At 54.9% G+C, this 19,447-nt stretch overlaps 1 protein-coding gene across 1 annotated transcript; it reads left to right on the forward strand.

Moving 5' to 3' along the window:
• Positions 1–1,371: 1,371 nt before the first annotated feature.
• Positions 1,372–14,140, forward strand: MINDY4B (MINDY family member 4B). Its single transcript, XM_075761831.1, has 14 exons — positions 1,372–1,524; positions 3,444–3,577; positions 3,815–3,842; positions 4,452–4,583; positions 4,929–5,105; positions 6,153–6,272; positions 7,934–8,025; positions 8,642–8,807; positions 9,254–9,319; positions 9,859–9,929; positions 10,774–10,846; positions 11,148–11,300; positions 11,414–11,594; positions 13,212–14,140. The coding sequence occupies exons 1-14, from the start codon at positions 1,372–1,374 to the stop codon at positions 13,364–13,366; spliced, it is 1,701 nt and encodes a 566-aa protein (XP_075617946.1). The 3' UTR covers positions 13,367–14,140.
• The last annotated feature ends 5,307 nt before the right edge of the window (positions 14,141–19,447 follow it).

The raw sequence follows: 19,447 nt of genomic DNA on the forward strand, positions 1-19,447 counted from the left end.
CAATAAAAAGTTGGTATGCATGTGTGTCTGTGTGTGTGTGTGCATGCAGTGTGAATATGTATGAATACAAATGTATATATATGTATGAATACAAATGTATATATAATAAGTATATAAACCCCAGGGTGTGCACCAGGCTTAGACCACTGGCCCATGGTGCTGATGTAGGGGGAACGGAGCAGCATCGCGTTGCAGCCGTGGAGCTCAGGGTGCTCTCTGCACCCAGTGGCACCCCCCTGCTGTGACTGCCCTGGGCAGGGACCCCGGAGGTCACGGGGCTGGCTCCCACAGCAACCCTTCTAAAGCATACCTGCCTTAATGGGTTTTCTTGGAAAAGCAGAGCTCATTTATCATTTGGAACCAGCGTGAACAAAAGACTTAGTCGACTTCCCTGCCAGGGCACGAGCGATGCCCCCACACTGAAATCTGTGGACGTAGCTCCCTGAAGCGCAGCCAGGAAACAACACCCCCGGCAAGGCCCCGCAGTACGGGACGGTTCGGGCACTAGCGCGGCGGGAGCGATGCTAACGACGGCACCAGCAGCCAGACGCCCCGCAGCCTGGGCCCGGGGAGCGGGGGGCTGAGGGACACCCCCCCACAGCCTGGCACAGGGGGGACGCTCAGCGCCGGCTGCGGAAATGCCAGCTGCTGCCCCAGCAAGGAGCCTTTCCTCCCTAGTCACTGCAGAGCTGAGGCTGCGCTAGGCAAGAAGTTCATTAAGCTTCACAGCTTCCCCTCTGACATCTGAAAGCGTTTCCCTACCTCACGGAGAAGTTGGGAGAAGTCTGCGCCAAAGCCCCGCTGACACAAGTGGGGGTTTGTCCCCGTGGGCCAACGTTCGCTGCTCTCTCTGGGGACACGGCTCTGACGTCTGGAGACAGAAGCTGCCGTGGAAACACGAAGTTTCATTAACTTCTTAACTGCGTTATTTTTGCCGCCAGCCGTCATTCCTGTCAGAGGCTGAGGGGTGCAGGCCCATGTCCCCTCCCACAGGCCCATGTCCCCCCTCCATGTCGCTCAGCTGCCGTCACCCCAAGTTTGGACTTCATCCTCGCCCTGGGGGCACCGGGCGGGTGGGTGAACAGCCCAGCCTGGATGGAGGTGGGAAAGGGGTGAGGGGAACCAGACCCTGGGGGACACGGGCTGGGGTGGTGTGGGCACTGCAGGCGGCCGAGGGATGGGGTGTCCTGTGCCACATCCTCCCTCCGGTTTTCCAGACCAACTGCCGAAACAGGCCAGGGGGGGCCTGCAGCCAGGTCCTGGGCTGTTTGCCATCCTGCTGCCCGAATTTGTCATCGCCACCAGACCAAAAGTGGTGTGGACTTGATGGGCAGAACCACGTTTCAGTCCGGCATTCTGTGGGGAGACACAATGTCAACACGTTACTGGCAGGACGATGCCATTCCTGACGGAAAACACAAGCGCGAGGTACGGGACACTGCTCCCCGCCACAGCAACGGCTCTGACGTGTCTCCAAAAGGGCACGGCTCCTGGGAAGCGGTCGGCATGGTGGGGGAGGGACAGGTAATGACACTTCCACCCGTTTCTCAGGAGCCGGTGCCTGGTCCCAGCGATGGCCAGTTCTAGAGAGCCGGGTTCATTCTCCTCTGCCATGAAATACCCAAATTTGGTGAAGTCCCTAAATCTGGAAAGGCAGCTTGTCCCACACCCTAATTTCTGACCCCTGGAAAGACACAGCCTGGTTTGCATCAGCCTGCTCCATCCCCGTTTACTTACAAACATGGAGTAGATTTGATCTATTTTATTCTACTTACAAATCCATAGGTAACTCTATTCTCCTTATGTCAAAAATCTGAAGAAATGGCAAGAGCTAACAGGAGCCAATAACGAATCAGCTTATGAGATAAGTAAGGCAGTGTTTATCAGAGGGAAGGACTGACTGCCTGGTTTTCCAGGTCAAACTCCTTTTGTGCCCACACGTGTCCTAAGGAGGCAATTGGGTGAAGCAGGACGCACGCGGTAGAGCACACGTTGCCGTTACAGCCCAGCTCCTAAGGGGCATCTTCCTTTCCAGCCAAAGTCAGTTCTTAGGGCTCCAGAACGGAGCTCCTGTTGACTGCAGCAGCAATTATCCTCTGCTCCCGACCCCCGGGAACGCGCAAGCGAGAGGACAAGGCTAGCCCTGACTCTGATCATCCCCATCCGTAAGCACCCTGGCAGCCACGGCCGTGTGTAGCACAGAGGTGCGGAGCTGCTGCCGCAAAGCCTCCCTCCCCGGCGCACGGAGGCGGTTCCGGTGTGAGAGCTCTGGCCCCTGAGCACAAGCAGGTGCTCACCCCAGCACACACAGCGCAACGCTCCCACCCGGCTCTTCCCCAGCCCTCCCCGGGCAGAAACGCCCGGCTCACTCTCCGTTTGTTGGGAACCTGGTGGGTGCTCTACCCGTCCTACAAGGAAGCGCTACTGCAATGGAGTCAAAGGGAACGAGGGATCTTATGTCCGTTTTTAGGAAGCCAAAAGACTGCAGCCTGTGCAGCACCAAAAACCAGAGCAGCTGTTTTTACCAAGCAAAGCCACGGCTCCTTCAGCTGGACTAAAAACCAGGCATTTGATGTCTCACGTGCAGCCTGGCCTGGATAGTTTCTGTTTTCATAACCCAAGATTTGAGGCAAGCTGTTCCAAATGACCCTGCAGAGAATGCAAACCCGTCGAGCCAGACCTCGGCTGCCCCAGACAGACCGAGCCTAGGCACACCTGGGGAAACCCAGAGCAGCTCTCCGGCGTGCCACGGGCAGCCAGGCTCAGCTCATCAACACCAGCTCAACCTTACGTTTTTTCCACCGAAACCCAGACAGATACCCCCGGTCGGTGCGTTCTCACAGACCGAAAGAGAAGCAAACAAACCGTGAGATTTCCGTGACCCCGCAGCACGAAGCCGGCGGGTTTCCCCGCTCAGCAACGCAGTGCCTGACCCCCGCCCCTGGGTGCCAGCCCTGCTACAGCGAGCAGCAGAAGCCACGGGAACATCACTGCACGGATTTTTCCCTTTCTCCGGCTCGTCTCCCCAGTGAATTTGCTCAACTTGACAGACATCTGCTAAGTCCACTTTCTTTTTCCCTTGAGCTGCGCACGTCCCAGCCGGCCCTCGCAGCCCAGACTCCATCCCGCCCAGTGTCAGCTCGCGCAGAGGGAGCTGCAGCTGGAAAATGCCCCCGCTCCCGCACCGAGCCTGGAGCCAGCGCTGACAGAGCAGACACGTAGCTGCGGTCAGCTTTACACAGCGCCGCGTCTGCCATTAAACATTCATGCTGCCTATACCGCAAACAGAAAAACACAGACTCTGACCGGCTCTAATGAAAGTTTAATCACGGTGTGACGCTGGGACCTGACGGCGAGCACCGGGGCTGACAGGAGAGGGGATTCGGTACCTCGCAGAGGCACAGGGCTAGGGGAGCTGCTCCCCGAGTGCCCGCATCCCTCAGCGTCGCCTGGAGCACGGCCGGCTGCGGATGGGTGACCGGGAGGCTGAGCACACCGTGCCGCGGACAGAGCTGGAGGAGATCGCCAGCAAAATTTCAGATCTAAACAAATGGAGAGAAATTTTTAGCTTCCATGGGTAAGACTTTTATTTTGGTTATCACGTTTTTATTTCCATGCATTTTTTTAATATCATTTTTTGTGTTATATTACAATACTTGTGTGACCATGGAAAAAGGTCTTCATGTCCTTAGTAATGCAAGTACTACAGCTTTTACTCTTCTCTTTTGAAGTTCTTTTCTGGCTGGTTTCCTGTTTCTTCATGTTAGCAATGCCTCTCTTTTTTAAAAAATTGTATTTTATTTTCCCTTTTCAGTTTGGAAATCAGCAATACGACTCATCAGGTAACTGTTTCTCTAGAAGGTAACATTTTGTGTTTGTCTAGTGGTTTTTGTGACTGTTCCACCAGGTTAGCGTACTGAGGGAATTACGCATCTACATGTGCTGCACAGCAGACAGTCTTTATGGAGATTGAGTTCTTATGCTCCTCCTTTGAGAAACAATCCTTTTCTTCAGATATGTTATAGGAATATCTTCCTGATCTAAATCAAAGTGGCAGAGCAGTCCAACATAAATTAACCTTTCTGTCTAAAAGGCAGAGTTTTCATGGTCAATTTTAGAACACAGGAAAAAAGGATGGTGAATATAAGCATTTGGCAAACCCGCTGGGCCCTTTGGTTGAAAAGCACTGGAGTTTACTCCCTGTAGTTCGGACAAGCACAGCATTACTTTATACTGCAGTCATTAGCTCGTAGGGACGTATTTGTAGTGGCTGGAAAACCTGGAAGTCGCACAGACCAGCGCTCCCTGACCACACGTACCCTGCCTCCCTGGCCCCTCCGCCAGCCCGTCGCTGTGCCCACCCCACTGGGAATACTGGGGGGGGGTAACTCTGGGCACACGCGGGGCAGCAGCCGTGGGAGGATGCACCGTCTGCTCCTCTCTCTGTCCAGCGAGGCCAGGGCAGCAGTGGAGATGGACCGCCCGGAGCAGGAGAGCCACCTCACCCGCCCTCCGCCATCCCCAGACCCCTCCTGGTCTCTCCGGACGTGGGCGGCCGGCCCATCTCCTTGGAAATGGCAATGGTGAGCAGGCCTGCTGAATTAAGCATGGGCTGTAATTTAATCTCGTTAAAAGAAAGAGACTCGGGAGCCTTACCTGGCGTTACGGGAGGCTTGGCGTGTTGCTGGGCTGAAGGCTGCAGCCCGCTGTTATCTGTAACAGATACAATCGTAATGATTGATTTATGAGACTTTTAAAGAGCATGGTTGCACAGAACCTTAAACCGGATATACTATAATTCTCATCAGATAACAGGCCAAATGATGAAGTGTAGTGGTTCCCTGCTCTTCAGAGCTCTCCTAGAAAACAGCCCCAGAGCAGGAGGCAGAGGGTCAGGGGATCGGTACGGTATTTCCACTCTCACCCAGACACCCGGTTTGAGAGCACCGATGACGGTACCCACTGCCTCCTCCGTAGGACGAGCCCTCGCCAGAGGCTCAGGGGTTCTGCCGGCGGTGGCCATACCCCCCATGGCCTCCCGCACCCACCGGCCCCCGTCACGTGGGCACAAACCCAACGAGAAGCTCAAGGGCTTAACTGCAGCGGTGAAAGCCTGGCCAGGGCTGCGTCACCGCGCACACATCCAGGTCCAGTCCTGGAAACGTTTGGATACGTAACGGCACTGGCTGTCAGTTCACGTGAACCACCTCCTCCGGTTTGTGGCCCGCTGGCACAAATCACCCAGGTCAGAGGCAGCTTCTCACGGGAAGAGCCATGATGTCCCTTTGGTTTACTCGGCTCCGCGAATACGTCATTCACCAAAGTTACAACTAATGAGGAAAAACGTTCAGGGTGGGCCCAGGCAGCACCCACAGACCGGGGGTGGTGTGGGGTGAGGGCAGGAGGCAGGGTGACCCCCGCACCCAGCCCGGGCAGGTCCCCTGCAGCACCCAGCATGGCGGGGGACACACATCACCCCGGGCCGCCCCCCGGGGGCACAGCGCCCGCCTGGCCCGCTGGCAATGTGCCTGTGCCAAAAATCACCATCAGTGAAACTCACTGACAGTTAGGGACTGCGAGCACGTCCACTTTGGGTGGAAGCCGCGTGGGTTTGAAGTTTCTCTTTTAATCCTGCAGCCATCCCACAAGCTGGCTGTGCGTGCCTGGACGGCTCCCGGGCACGGGACACGCTGAGCCCTGGCCGTGCCTGCCCCCGAGCAGGCCCACCCGTGAAACCCTCTGCTTCCCACCAGCGCTGCGCTGCCACGGCCACGGCTGCACAAGCGCTCTGTGGATTTGCACGGGCAGACTGAGGCGTTTAATGCTGTCCCCAGAGGCACTGACGATGATGGCGAGCACCTTGCCCAGGTCTTTCCCCAAAAGGTGTAGTGTATCGGAACGTAAATTATTTACAGACTGCAGCTGTACTTCACAGGAGAGGTTGAATGCTGAGCAACATAAGTCACTGCATTAACCACAAACCTTTGCTTCGAAATTACGGGGCCCGATTCTCGGCAGAGGGTTTTACGCTGCTCTGGCTGTGAGCACACGCACTGAACCCGTACCCCGAGGCCCCTCTGACGTTAAAGACTCTTCACGATGCTGAGACATGAAGGGACCTGAACCCAGCCCGTCTTTCTCCTCCTCCACAGGGGCTGCGTAAGCTGCTCTTTGGGAACGTGTTCCACCTCTTCAGCTGCGAATGGGCAAAAGCATACTTCAGGTTTCGCGAGCCGCACTCTGACCTGGCCTACGCTTTGGAGGCAGAAAAGGTAAATGTTCGGTGCGGCGACTGGCACCGTCTCCCCAGCGTCTGAGCCACTCGTGGGAGCCGGCAGCCAGTGCTGGGTACCTCAGGGGTACACAAGCCTGCTCCCTGTGCTTTGCACGCGTGTACCCCACGCCTGCTCCCCACACTCTGCACACCTGCATCCCGTGCCCTGCATGCCTGCACCCAACACCTGCGCTCTACACTCTGCACACCTGCACCCCACGCTTCCTCCCCACACTCTGCACGCCTGCACCCTGTGCTCTGCACGCCTGCACCCTGTGCTCTGTGCCCCTGCACCCTGTGCTCTGCGCCCCTGCACCCTGTGCTCTGTGCCCCTGCACCCTGTGCTCTGTGCCCCTGCACCCTGTGCTCTGCGCCCCTGCACCCATTGCTCTGTGCCCCTGCACCCTGTGCTCTGCGCCCCTGCACCCTGTGCTCTGTGCCCCTGCACCCTGTGCTCTGCGCCCCTGCACCCATTGCTCTGTGCCCCTGCACCCTGTGCTCTGCACGCCTGCACCCTGTGCTCTGCGCCCCTGCACCCTGTGCTCTGCGCCCCTGCACCCTGTGCTCTGTGCCCCTGCACCCTGTGCTCTGCGCCCCTGCACCCTGTGCTCTGCGCCCCTGCACCCTGTGCTCTGTGCCCCTGCACCCATTGCTCTGTGCCCCTGCCTGGCCGAGCTTTCTCCACAGCCACGCTCCACAGCTGTCCCGGGCGAAGCTCCAGCTGCCCTTGCGGTGGAGACGTTGAAGCGTGTCTGGAAGTGGGGTCAACTGTCCTGGTCCAGCAGCATGCTGCAGGCACAAACTTTAAATACCACGGTACTAAATGCTTCCAAGGTGGAGGCTCAAGAGAGAAGCAGTAGGTTGTTGTAGGTGGGCACAATAAGCGGCCCTTGCCCATTTCTTTTTGGGGAATTAGATTTACCTTGTTCTTACTGCCCCGCCTGGAAAACAAATCGGTGAATTCACCCACATTTTCATTTACTGAAAGAGGCAGGTTTTCTTCTTTGTTATTTACCATCATAATACTGCCCCCAAAAAAGCAGAAAACCAAGATACACACTTAAAATTGCAAATCCCTTTAACCCGCCAGGAGACTAAAGTGCCTTTTGCAAACGCAGGTGAAACTCCCTGAGCTCAGAGGCTCTGTGCCTGCAGAGGGGCCGGCAGCCCTGACCTGTGCAGCCAGCACAGCTGGGAGCTGGGCAAGGTCACCCTCGTGCTTGGCCCCACGTCAGCCCCACGCTGCCCCAAGACCCCGGTCCCTTTGCTGTGAGGCCAGAGGAGAGAAAAAATAAGCCACGGTGCTTCCAGGCGTACGCGGTACCTGGGAGACCTTCCCTGCAGCTGCAGCGCTGCAAGGAGGGACCCCCGCCCAGGACCTCCCCTCCCCGGAGCACACAGCCCAGGCCACCCCGGAATCTTTTCTTGCATAAAGGCTTTTTGGTTTTAGGCACATAAAATCTTTTTCAATTTACTTTTCCATTTATCTCAGGAGTTGTCAGCAATGGTCCTGAATTCCCAGGGAGAAAAGAGAAATTATCCCCCTGATAGTGACAGCGGGATGGCTCAGACTGGCCAAGGACTGCCAGGACTTCCAGGAGATCCACAATGCATGTGCCCGTTCAGGCTCCTTAGGAAGTGTTGTCTTTCTGTTTCTAGGGGGGAACTAGAGCCATTCTGATGGCTGTACAAGCGCACGTCATTAAATACCTGCTCTTCGTAAGAAACACAGAATATACTCACCTGGAAAGGTAAGAAGCCGAGCCTTTCCACAGGACAGATGAAACATTTCCTTGCGTTATTTGGACTAAGACAGACTAGCACCAGCCTCTAGGTTTAACCGAACCAGACCCGAGTTCAGGTTTGCAGCTACAGGTGGGGATTTTCACCCAGAAAAGCTTTGTCTGACTCCCAGGCAAGGCTTTTTCCCACCCAAACATTTGGTTTTGTAACGGTGGCGCTTGCCTCCTCGTCGCACTCCCTGGCGCCGTGATCACAGCCTGTGGCAATGCTTGGGCAGCATCGGCGCTGCACGGCTGCTCCCCAGCCCCAGGTGCGTTGGGAAGGGGAGGGTAGGGCTCAGCCCCAGTGCCGGCGACACCCACGCGGCAGCCCCAGCCGGGGTGACCCCCCCAAGGCACACGCGTCACTCCCAGAGCACGGGAACCACGTCCGCACCAGCAGCAGCGATGGCGCCAAGCGAGAAGTGGAAATTTCAAGGACGACGGGCGCAGCTCGGCACGGGAAGGGGCCCTTTCGCACTCGGGTTCAGCCTGAGGGTCAGGGGGCTCTCCGCACCACTGAGGACAGACCCTGGATGCAGCCCCCCCGGCATCCCCGTCCCACGGCCTGTCTCCCGCACCACAGGCTGCGCAGGATAAGCTGTCGGGAGCAGGGGGAGGCGCTGGCGGCTGCCCTGGCAGACACCCTGTGGGCAGCAGGAGGAGGCGGGAGAGCCGTCGTCTGCCTCGCCGCCACAGCCGTCCACGTTACGCCAGGTGGGGACTACAAAGCCGACAGCTTCACGGAAAGAGTGAGTACGAAAATGCCTTCTGCAAACAGGATTTTCTTTAAAGACACGTTTGGCCTGAAATTTTTAAAGACAAGAAACATAAAATCTCATAACCCTGTTCCCTAAGTCACGGTGCACCACGGATCGTGAGCAGTTCAGAGCCAGGTCCCAGCCGCAGCCTGTAAGAGGCTTCTGCCTCCTCGGAGGGGCTTTAGGTGGGTCCGGAGGCTGCCGCTCCCCCTCACTGGAGGCTCAGCTTGCTTCTCCCACAACAAGGAGAAACCAGTTAACGTAAAGCCGTTCTAACTCTTTGTATAGAGCTGAGCTCCTCGGTTTAGGAAGGGGCAGAGCAGACTGTCGCATGACTCTTTCATTTCTCTAAAGGAAACACTGGATCAAAAAGCTCGGCTTTTTGACATAATTAATGTCTCCTTTACAACATCTGCCCCTACGCTCATGCCCGACAGATCCAGCTGTTTGAGTTCTGTGAGAAAGCAGCAGCTCGGGAGTTCATCTTCGACCATATAAACTCCGTAAGTATGGGTATTTGCTTTATTCTGAGTTGGGTTGTTGCTTGCTTACATCTGATTTCCCATTCAAAAGTGAACTTATGGAGATCAATAGTATCACCTTCGGCAGGACGCACAGACTGTTAATGTGTTCATGGACCATTTCTAACCTTTCTACGGGAAACGATCCAGCTCCCACTAAAATCCCCGGGACTTCACCCACCGATGTCGGCACTCTCAGCCCACAAACAGTGGGTAAACAGGGGCAGCACTCTGTACGTCACTCAAATATAAAACGCCATTCCTTGCAACTGAGGCAAAACTCTGGAGGGGGGAAAGAAAGTGTGCAAAGCCAGTTTAGTCAAAAACTGGGAGTTTCTCCTTTCTTTTTTTCACCTGATCCTATTCAACAAAATTAGTTACAAAATCTTCCCGGAATGACACTATATTCGTTTGGCTCAACATACTCACCTACGGTTGTATTTAAGCAGAGGAACCATTTTAATTAAACATCACGTACCTGCCGTAATTCCTTCCCTGTGATTACTTATTTCCTTTTCCAGTTCAAAGGCGAAGGAAGTCATGGAGTTATCCTATTTTTATACAGTTTACTTTTCTCTAGGACACTGGAAAGGTATGTTTCAGTTTTTTAAATATTTTCCTCTAGTTCAGTTACGTCTTCTGAACTGGCCTTTGCCTTGGTTTACTTAGGAAATTGTTTTACTTGGGAAATGTCCGTTCTTGGCCAAAGGAGGAGAAGCAGCTGCCCAAGGGGCAGACGCAGACCCGCTGGCTGTGTTTGACGGGTACGGATGTTGTGCGCCTGGTACTGCCCAGCCCTGCGCACCCAGGAGCGGGCAGGAGGGGCAGCAGAGAGGAGAGAAACCCTTTGCACGCACAGCAAAACCAGCGCGCCGTGTAAAACTGGGGGCTCTCCCGCTGACAGCAGTAGTCACTGTCACGGTCAGTTAAACAGGAGAGTCACAAGAAGTTTATTAAACACAGAGGAATTCTGCCACGCTGGCAGAGGTGACCAATAGGCTCTTTCTAAATCTGACACAGTTAGATTTGGGTGAGGATGCTTCAGAAAGGTACAGAGGCATATTTATACCGATACGAAACATGATTCATCCTCATGTGACACTATGACAGCTATTTAGCAAAAAATTGCACCGCTACTTCAAACAGGTGTGTTCAGGCTACGCCCGGTGTAATCGAGGCCGCTCGGCAGTAATTGCACCGACGGAAATCCCGGCTCCGTCTGCAGGGCTTTGACCCTGAATTTGAATTTTAATAGGAGCAGGTTGGAAGCGCAGGAGCTCCAGCTGAGCATAAAACTGCTGCGTCAGGATAGCACTGCTGCGCAAAGAGAAATAAATGAGCCTATGGAATTTCTCCCTGTTTCCTGTTAATCCGACAGCGATCGCCTCAGGCGCTGATCTGGCCGCTGCCGTAACTCTTTGTGCTTGGTCGTACAGGGTCCAAGAAGATTTAGGCTGCACGGCAACTCCACTGTTAGAGTTCAGTTTTGGAAACATCACCTGTACACAGGTAGGATTCTCAAGTTTTCTTTATTTATGATTCCCACATTTGATTTAGGAAAAAATTCTCACTTGTGAATCCAATGAAAAAAAAAGCATTAGGCCAGAGGAAAATATTTTGCAAATATTAATCATGGCTATCCATTTAAAAATGCATGACGATGATGCCAATAACAGTTATAACAATGACAACAGTAACGAAGCCACAGGTAGGCTGGCGTTGCTCTGCTCACCACAGGCAGAGCACAGCTGGGAGCGGGCACCAGCTGCCGTCAGCAAAGGGCTTCTGCTCTGCCGCCGTTTCCCCGCAGGCCGTGCTCAGCCTCCTCCTGACAGGCCGAGCGAGCCCCCACCAGCTCAGCGGCGGGCAGGACCCGGGGACCGGCGGCGGGGACGTCGAGGCATGGCAGCGGCGGGGCCCGGTGGGCTACCTGCGCTGGGGGAGGGCGCTGGCTGAACGGCAGGTGAGAGCCGGCACGGCCCGCGGCCGGCAGACCGGTACTGCGGCGCGCAGACCAGCCGCCACGGCTTTGGGGACTCAGACTGCACCCACGGTGGCTTTGCCCCCTCTCCCCAGGTGTGCTGCGGGCTGCGGACGCCCCAGCTGCCCGTCTGGCTGTGCAGCGTCACCGGCCGGCATGGCGTGCTCTTCGGCACCGACAGCCTGCTCCTCTCTGACTGGAGAACAGAGAGAGTGTTCCACCTGTACTTGTACAGCGGGCAGCGGGAGCAGACAAGAACAGCCCGTCTAACGATTGGTACGCACCCAGCTCGCGGGCAGGATGGGAGGTACGGGCGTCACACGGACCACGTGTAGAACCGTGCATGTGTATAGCTAGGCAGGTCTGCTTACGTATACGATTAAATGCTGTGTATCTGATTTATATGTACATACACCGTATGTAATATTAACCTTTCGTGGAATGTGAGGAGCCCACTGCAAATGGCGGTGTAAAAGATGGGAATCAAACCACGGCTTTGAGAGGACCGAGACCGTTTCGGGAGGGGCAACGCTCTCAGGCAGGTGGCCCATTGCTGGGAAGAACTATAGGAGTGTTTTCTATAGAAGCAGAAACTCCTGATTCCCCCCGTGAACTCCAGTTCGCTGACGCCCCCCCCCCAGCCCACACCTGGTTCCCGGGCACGGCGGGTGCTCGGCACTGGGCAAGCCAGGGCCGTGCCGTTCCCCAGTGCCGGGGGGCTGGGCGGGCACAGGCGGGCAGGCACTGGGTGAGCCGGCAGCGGGACGGGGTCCGTGCCAGCAGCACGTGGCGGGGACGGCCACCGGGCTCAGCTCCCTGGGCCAGAGCCCACGGCCTCATCCCTGCACGGGGACCCCTCGGGACTTTGCCATTTTTGTCTCTACTCCAGATGTGGCCACAGAGTTTTTACTGGAGAAGTGACCGCTTCTCAGGATACGAGGTGCAACTGTCGGTCCCGTGTTAGATACTCAGTATGGACACACCGTTTAAAACTGGGTCTCACCTTCCGTCACCCCCTCAGTCCAACATGACTGCCCTGCTGACTGAGTGTCCCAGGACACTTTGCAGGAGAAGGGAGACCCGCAGCCACCCACCCCTCCCGCGGGACAGCTCCCCAGAGAGAAGGTTCCTGTAACCGCAGGGTTTAAATACGTCAGGAAGCAGAATCGTTTCACGATTGAAAAATTCAAAATTTTGAATAAACCTGTTTCTAATGCAGCAATGGCATGCAGGATGGGCTAACAGCGTGTTTTCAGCATCTGACTTAGACTTGAGTTGATATTTTCCTGCCCAGCAGCCGGTGCCACCATGGCCCTCGTGTCTCCCCTCAAGTTTTAAATCCACACCGGGAAGAACGAACTGCTCCTCGTGGCATCAAACGGGCCGTGAACCAGGCTGTGTGCTTGGGAAGCCAGATTCTTGTTTCTCCGTGGCATTGTGCACAGCTTACCTTCATTTTCTGAGTGCCCAGCCCCTTTTCCTTGCTCTCCCTTCACTACAGCATCTGAAGTAAGAAACTCGAAAACGCCACACTAAAGGCTAAGTTCACAGGAAAGAAGGGTAAATCGAGATGCACGGTCATGGTACGCAGCGTGGCTGCAGATAAGGATGTGCGCATCTGTTCAGAAAACCAGTATGCAAACATATGTCAGGAGGGGCCGAGAGCTGCGTTTGCAGCACCTGAATTCCCCGAGGCGGGGGCCCGCGCAGCGCGGGGGGCAGCCCCCTCCAGCCGGGGAGGCCGAGTCGGTGCTGCCCCAAGCTCCCTCCTGGGCACGGCGGGCAGCGCACCTGCAGCAAGCCAGTCGGGGCTGCTTTTAACCTTTTTTTAAACCCTTTTTTGGGGGTGGGGGTGTTAGTTTAGACATTTTTGTAGCTGGGTTTCCTTTTCAGACACTCATTCGCATCACTGGGAAGAGGGCCCATGTGAGGACCCATGTGAAGACCCACGCAGCCCAGGGAACAGCCGCCCATCCGTGGAGATGGCAATCAGGACCAAGTGGCCGGGCGCGACCGTCAGCTGGAACGGGACAGACCCCTTCTTCTGAGGGGTCCCCGCACTCCCCACCGACACACCAAACACTGCAGTCTGCAGGAGAAAAAGTGTTTTCACCAAGAAAACAGCCTTTGACACCTTGAGCAGGTGCCCTCTTCGGCAAGGCATTACACCCACTGCGAAAGGCTGTGCCGGTGAGGAAGAGTCGCTAGCGACGCTGCCTCGCTGCACACGTTTTCCAGTGGTAGGATGCAGGTTCTTCTGCTTCCCACGACAGCTGGCAGAAAAAGGAAAGAGGGTGGCAATTTGCTTTCCTCCCATGCCAGGCAGAGATGTTAAAGAAATCAAGGTGTCTCTTAAGTGTGCAGTGGAAGCGAAATCAGTATCGAGCATTGACAATACTGTGTGTATCTAATTTATTTAATCCAGTGTGTGCAACTAATTTAGCTGTTTGCAATGAGTAAGGTTTCCTCCCCGCTCTCTGCAGCTGTGACTTCTGCAGCTGGGTCTCTGTCCTACTTCAGTGACAGCTCGAGCACGGACCTCGGCCAGGTCAGCTCCTACTCTGCGTCCTGCACACTAGGGCAAGAGAAAGTCTCATGAGGTGCTCCTTGCTGTGAATTCAGCGATTGTATCAACTCTGGGCACGGCCAAGTCCTGGCACCCTGCGGCAGCCTGGCAAGTGTGGGCAGGGCGCATCGCTCCTCACTCGCGTTAACCACTTTCCCCTTCCTTTTTTATAGACATCACCCAAAAAAGTCCTATTAGTCATACCAAAATGTGTGTTGCTAATGACAACTGTACTGAGAACAATAAACCTTTCTGCAAGTGATCCAGAAGTTTGGCTTAAATGATTCGAATTTTACCAAAAAACAAAAAAAAAAAAAAAAAAAAGAAGTGGTCACAACCTGCTTGAGATTCAGCCCGGCCGGGCGAGGAGCCTGCTGGTTAGCAAGCTGACGTGGGGTCTGCGCTTGTCACTGCCCCCTTCTTCAATTCCTGCTCAATCCAGAGCTCTCCCGAGCACGTGGCATCCCCGCTGCAGAGCTGTGGGTCGGCTGAGGTGCCGCAGTGCCCGAGTGCCCGTGGCCCCAGCAACACCATGACAGGCGTGCCACCGCCGCCCAGGCACGGGCACCGTGCAGACGGGCCAGGGGCAGGGCTGGGAGCACCCAAAACCTGGGGGCATCGGCGAGACGGCAGCCCCCAGCGCCAGCCACAGAGCTGCCAGCACAAGCCGGAGCCGGAGGGTGCTGGCAGGCGAGAGGCAGCCTGCCTGCAGGCAGGAGGGCACGCCGTGCCCCCTCCCCACCGCAGCCTCCTGCCAGACTGGGAAAGGCCACGCTGCCCACCCAGCAGCACCGGGGCCACCCGCGGGGGCTGCGTGCCGCAGCCGGGACAAGAGCCCACGCGAAGGCAGGGGCCTTGCAACGAGACACTGCAGGACAATGCTTATTTTAACCGGGGAATACTGGCATGCGCTTATGCAAATAATGAATTAATAATGAATGAATGAAACTGGGGTACATGCTAATGAAGCCCAGTCACCCAGCACAACGCAGTATATTGCGAGGCTATGTATGCTGTATACTAGTTAAATGGATTACTACGGAGATAAAAGGGTGCGAAGACCGGCCTTCCGGAGCTGTTTTCCACGGCAAGGCGGCAGCGCCGGCCCTTCCTCTTGCTCCCGACAAGCCGTGGGGACCGTCAGCGCGTCTGGCCCTGCCTGCACCGGCTCTCGCTCGCGTTGCAGTGAGGGGCCACAGGGCTGCCACGGCTGCGCCAGCCCGTCACCCTGCCGTGACCTCACTGGGAGCTCTGGCCACCGGCACGGATGGGGGAACGGGGCGTCAGGAGCAGGGCCCCCCGTCCCTCGGGCCGCACCGTGGGCCCCAGACCCTGTCTCCCACCCCGGCCCCTGCTCACCCGCACCCCGCAGCTCCCTGTCCCGCTCGCAGAACCGAGTGCAGGTGGTGCCCGTCCGACTGCTCAGGCAGAAAAAGGAAGAGAAACCGTGATGCACCAGACTGCAGGAACACACGCCCTCGCCACCTCCCTCGGGCTTTCATCCCTCTGCCCCCACGACTTCATGTCTTTTTATAACTTTCTTGCAGTGCAGGGCTAAATTTAAGCTGCTAACTTCCCTCAGTGAGCACTAAGCCCTTGCTCATTACTGTGAGGTAGCATCACGCTTTGAAGGCTTTAAAAATAAGAAGCAATAATGACACAATCTGGCTATTAGTCAAATTTGTCTGAAAAAAAAAAAAAACAGGTGAGGGACAGGGTAACTTAGCGGCTCCGGCACCTCAGAAAGCTCCGTCCTCGTGACGGGGACAACAGCTACAGATTTTTTCACTTCTAGTCTGGAAATTTCTTTGCAGAACACAAACAAACCTTGCAAAACCCCACACTCATCCCACAGATACTCAGGGGTGCTGTCATGCACTGAAATACAGGAATATTTGGGGGGATCAGGGGCTACCTGAGAAACCGTTTAAGTCTCGGCAAGGAATGCGAGAAACAAATCCAGGCACGCACCAGTGAAACTCGTGCCATGTTTCGGCACCTTGCGTGAGCCAGTCTCAAGGTGGAACCAAGTGTCAGAGCCTCTGCCAGCTCCCGGACACGCTGCAGGTTTTTATCTCCGAGGGAGTTGCACAAGAGGGAAGGAAGAGGGTCAGCGGCATGGAAAGGTCTTCGAGGGCCACGCGCTACCCCGAGATAAACTCTCCGTCCCTGGCAGGTAGGGAAGGTGTCAGCCCTTCCCGGCTGGATGTGCCGGCATCGCTGCTGGGCACTGCCGCTTCCCAGCCAGCCCACCCAGCTCCCCTGGCCATCTCCAGAGACCGGTGTCCTTAGCGGAGGGTCAATGACGGGGAAGCCCGTGGCAGGCTCGTTCCCTGCTGGCACTTACTTGGCCAGTTCAGAGTCTGACTTCTGCTCTCCCATTCACCCCACGCAGAAGAAATGGACTCTATTCAGAGTGTCTTTAAACCAGACTCTGACCTCCTAAAAACTATTTATTTTGTACGTTATTTATTTAAGAGGAGTCTTTGGGGCTGCTAAAAACAAGTGGGATAGCCACATTCTGACATTTAAAAAAATAATTATATATATATATATAACTTAAACAACATATTTTTAAATTACCCTGCATTATTGAAAGCACAGAAAAAACACATTTTATTCATATAAACATCCACACCATTCCCATCTATTTGTGAAAAGGCTCTTATTTTTCCTCTGCCCTATATCACAGAATACATAATAAACCCCAAACCGAGACCACAGGACTATTCTGGCCTTGTTTTCACGCCAGGCTGTGGGATCGGGGGGAAAGGACTGGGCACTCCGGTATGGAGATGCGAACCTGGGGCCTGGTGACTTCGATTCTCTAATCTCACGTGCCTACAGCAAAGTCTCTCAACAGCTTTTACAACCGAGTTCTCTGTTTCATTTTAATGCAACCTATAGATAAAAAAGATAGAGAGAAATTTCTCAAAATCTTAATAACTCTGTAGTTATTAAACCCTTTTTAGTCTATATATTGTGTGGCCATGTATTTTCTAGAGAAAATGGGACAAACATCCTAATTATACTGTCTCTGAATCTACTAAACATTTTTTTTTTGCAGCAGTTAGTTATCAAGAGTTTGGCTTTCTGTTGTGAATGCAGTTCTAACTGGAAACAGTTTAGTAAGCCATTGGTGAAGACTTTAAGCATAATTTTATGCCAAGACGCCTAAATACTGTCATTCTTTGACAGCAAATTTTTTTTTTTTTTTTTTGGTAAACTACTCAGTGTAACTTGCAAATCTTTCCTCGGTGCTGTCTAACTTCTAGGGCTCGTGGAGAGATGGCTGTCAGTGCTCGGTTCCGATAAAAACCTAGCAAGAATTCAGGTGCTCATTCCCATTTGTGCTTTCCTGGTGAAAACTTTCTGGGTGAAAACTTTCCTGGTGAGGTCTACCGTATGATCTTGTTAATCTGTACCTTATAAAGTGCAAGACTTTTTCATTACGCCTGAATGCGCGGTGCATTATTGAATGCTTTCTCAAAATACGAAGGAAAACAACCTGTAAAACGCTGTCAGGAGAACTGTGTACCAAAGGGTTTTTTCTCATTTCTTGGCCTGTGCCATCTCAGAATCAGAGAATCATAGAATGGTTTGGGTGGGAAGGGACCTTTAAAGGTCATCTAGTCCAACCCCCTTGCAATGAGCAGGGACATCTTCAACTAGATCAACAGAGACCGTTTCAGCTTCCCAAAGGAGTCACCTGAACTTCACAAAAACGGGAAAAAAAAATCAGGCTTCAGGTAATGAGGCACCTTCCTTTTAATGGAAGTCGAGTACGGATAGTACCTCAATTGGAAATTTTTCTAGGCCTGGAGTCAAGAACGAGTCACACATGAGCTGCACATCTACAGGGTCTTTGGCAAAAACGCCACGTCGGTGAAGTGTTAAAAATGCTCAGTGCGGCTATCTCAGAAGAAAGCACCGCTCGTTTAAGGACAGGAAGCCTTGGAGCCAAATTGCAAGGAGAACTCTTGGGAAAATAATATATGTGAGAAAAACTCACCCATTTTGCTGGCAGGGGAGATAACCTCGTGTGACGGAGCTTGTTTCTGGTCACCCTGGTTGGCTATGCTGCACAGGGCACCGAGGTGGGATTTTGTAGGAAACAGGTGAGAATTACATCTACGCCCAGAGCGAGGAGAGCCATGACATCACAGGGTCAGGTGAATATTGAACGATACGCCTATATACATACAGGCACATACGATATTGAACAATAAGCCTATGTACCAATATGCCTAATTAACAATGGCTCCACCACCTGCAAGCAAACACTCTTCTTTCCTCCTGAACCTCGTGATCATAGAAAAGGGATTTTTGGAAGATTTCCGTCCTGACGCTTCAGTGTCTCCACCTCTCCAATGTTACTGAAACACAAGATGTTTACAGTATCGCATTTTTTTCCCCAATCCTCTTTTACCTGGGAATGAAAACAGCCCAACTTCTTTCCTTGTCCAGTCCCCACATGTAAAACCAGAACTAAGAAGATACCTTATTCTAAATAACATTTTAAAACAGCCCAAAACACCTCCTATTGCTCTTTTTCACATTTTTAATACTACACCCCCCCCCCCCCCCCGAGCACAGCATCGGCCCGTGCCCGACTCTCCTAACGCACACCGGCATTTGCAGGAGTCACCTCAGTCGTCCCAGCGCAGACCCATTGGCCCAAAGGCAGGCGGGAGCAGCTCTGCGGCGATGGCCCACGCACGAAGTGACGCGCAGCCCCGAGGGGGGATGCCCTCACACCTGCCCAGCCCCCCTGGCAGGGCGCCCCATGCTACGCCGACCCGTCACCACCACCGGCATCGCCCTTTGGCTGGAAGGGTTTGGGTCCAATGATCGTGGAACCACAGAGTGGTAGAATGGCAGAATCATAGAACCCCAGAACCCCAGCCTGGTTTGGGTGGGCAGGGACCTCCCAGCCCATCCAGTGCCACCCCTGCCATGGGCAGGGACACCCTCCACTAGCCCAGGTTGCCCAAAGCCCCATCCAACCTGGCCTTGAACACTGCCAGGGAGCCAGGGGCAGCCACAGCTTCTCTGGGCACCCTGTGCCAGGGCCTCAGCACCCTCACAGGGAAGGATTTCTGCCTCCCATCCCATCTCCATCTCCCCTCCTGCAGCTTCAGGCCATTCCCCTTGGCCTGTCACTCCCTGCCCTTGTCACCAGCCCCTCTCCAGCTTTCCTGGAGCCCCTGCAGGGACTGGAAGGGGCTCTAAGGTCTCCCCGGAGCCTTCTCTTCTCCAGGCTGAACCACCCCAACTCTCTCAGCCTGTCTCCAGAGCAGAGGTGCTCCAGCCCTCCAGTCATCTCCGTGGCCTCCTCTGGACACGCGCTCAATTACTGCCGACAACGCCACGCGCCTAACGACGGCGGGCAGCGCCGGGTGTGTCATTACCGCGGACAGCTCCGCTCCCCGGGGCGACCGCTCCCCGCCTCCCCCCCCCCCCCCCCCCCCCCCCCCCGCCCCTTCCCGCTCCCGCCGCTCGGCGCAGGCCCCGCCCACCCGGAGCATGCCGGGAGCGGGGCGGAGGCCGCGCGCAGCCGCCG

Source organism: Balearica regulorum, chromosome 9 (assembly GCF_011004875.1).
Source record: "Balearica regulorum gibbericeps isolate bBalReg1 chromosome 9, bBalReg1.pri, whole genome shotgun sequence".
Classification (NCBI taxonomy): Eukaryota; Metazoa; Chordata; class Aves; order Gruiformes; family Gruidae; genus Balearica; species Balearica regulorum.

What these genes read in the sequence shown, in the direction of transcription:
- MINDY4B (XM_075761831.1), top strand. Translation starts at nt 1,372, where the DNA reads ATGTCAACACGTTACTGGCAGGACGATGCCATTCCTGACGGAAAACAC. An exon ending in TCTCCTTGGAAATGGCAATG is followed by an intron (nt 4,584 to 4,928) that starts GTGAGCAGGCCT and finishes ACTCTCACCCAG; the next exon opens with ACACCCGGTTTGAGAGCACC. An exon ending in TCAAGGGCTTAACTGCAGCG is followed by an intron (nt 5,106 to 6,152) that starts GTGAAAGCCTGG and finishes CCTCCTCCACAG; the next exon opens with GGGCTGCGTAAGCTGCTCTT.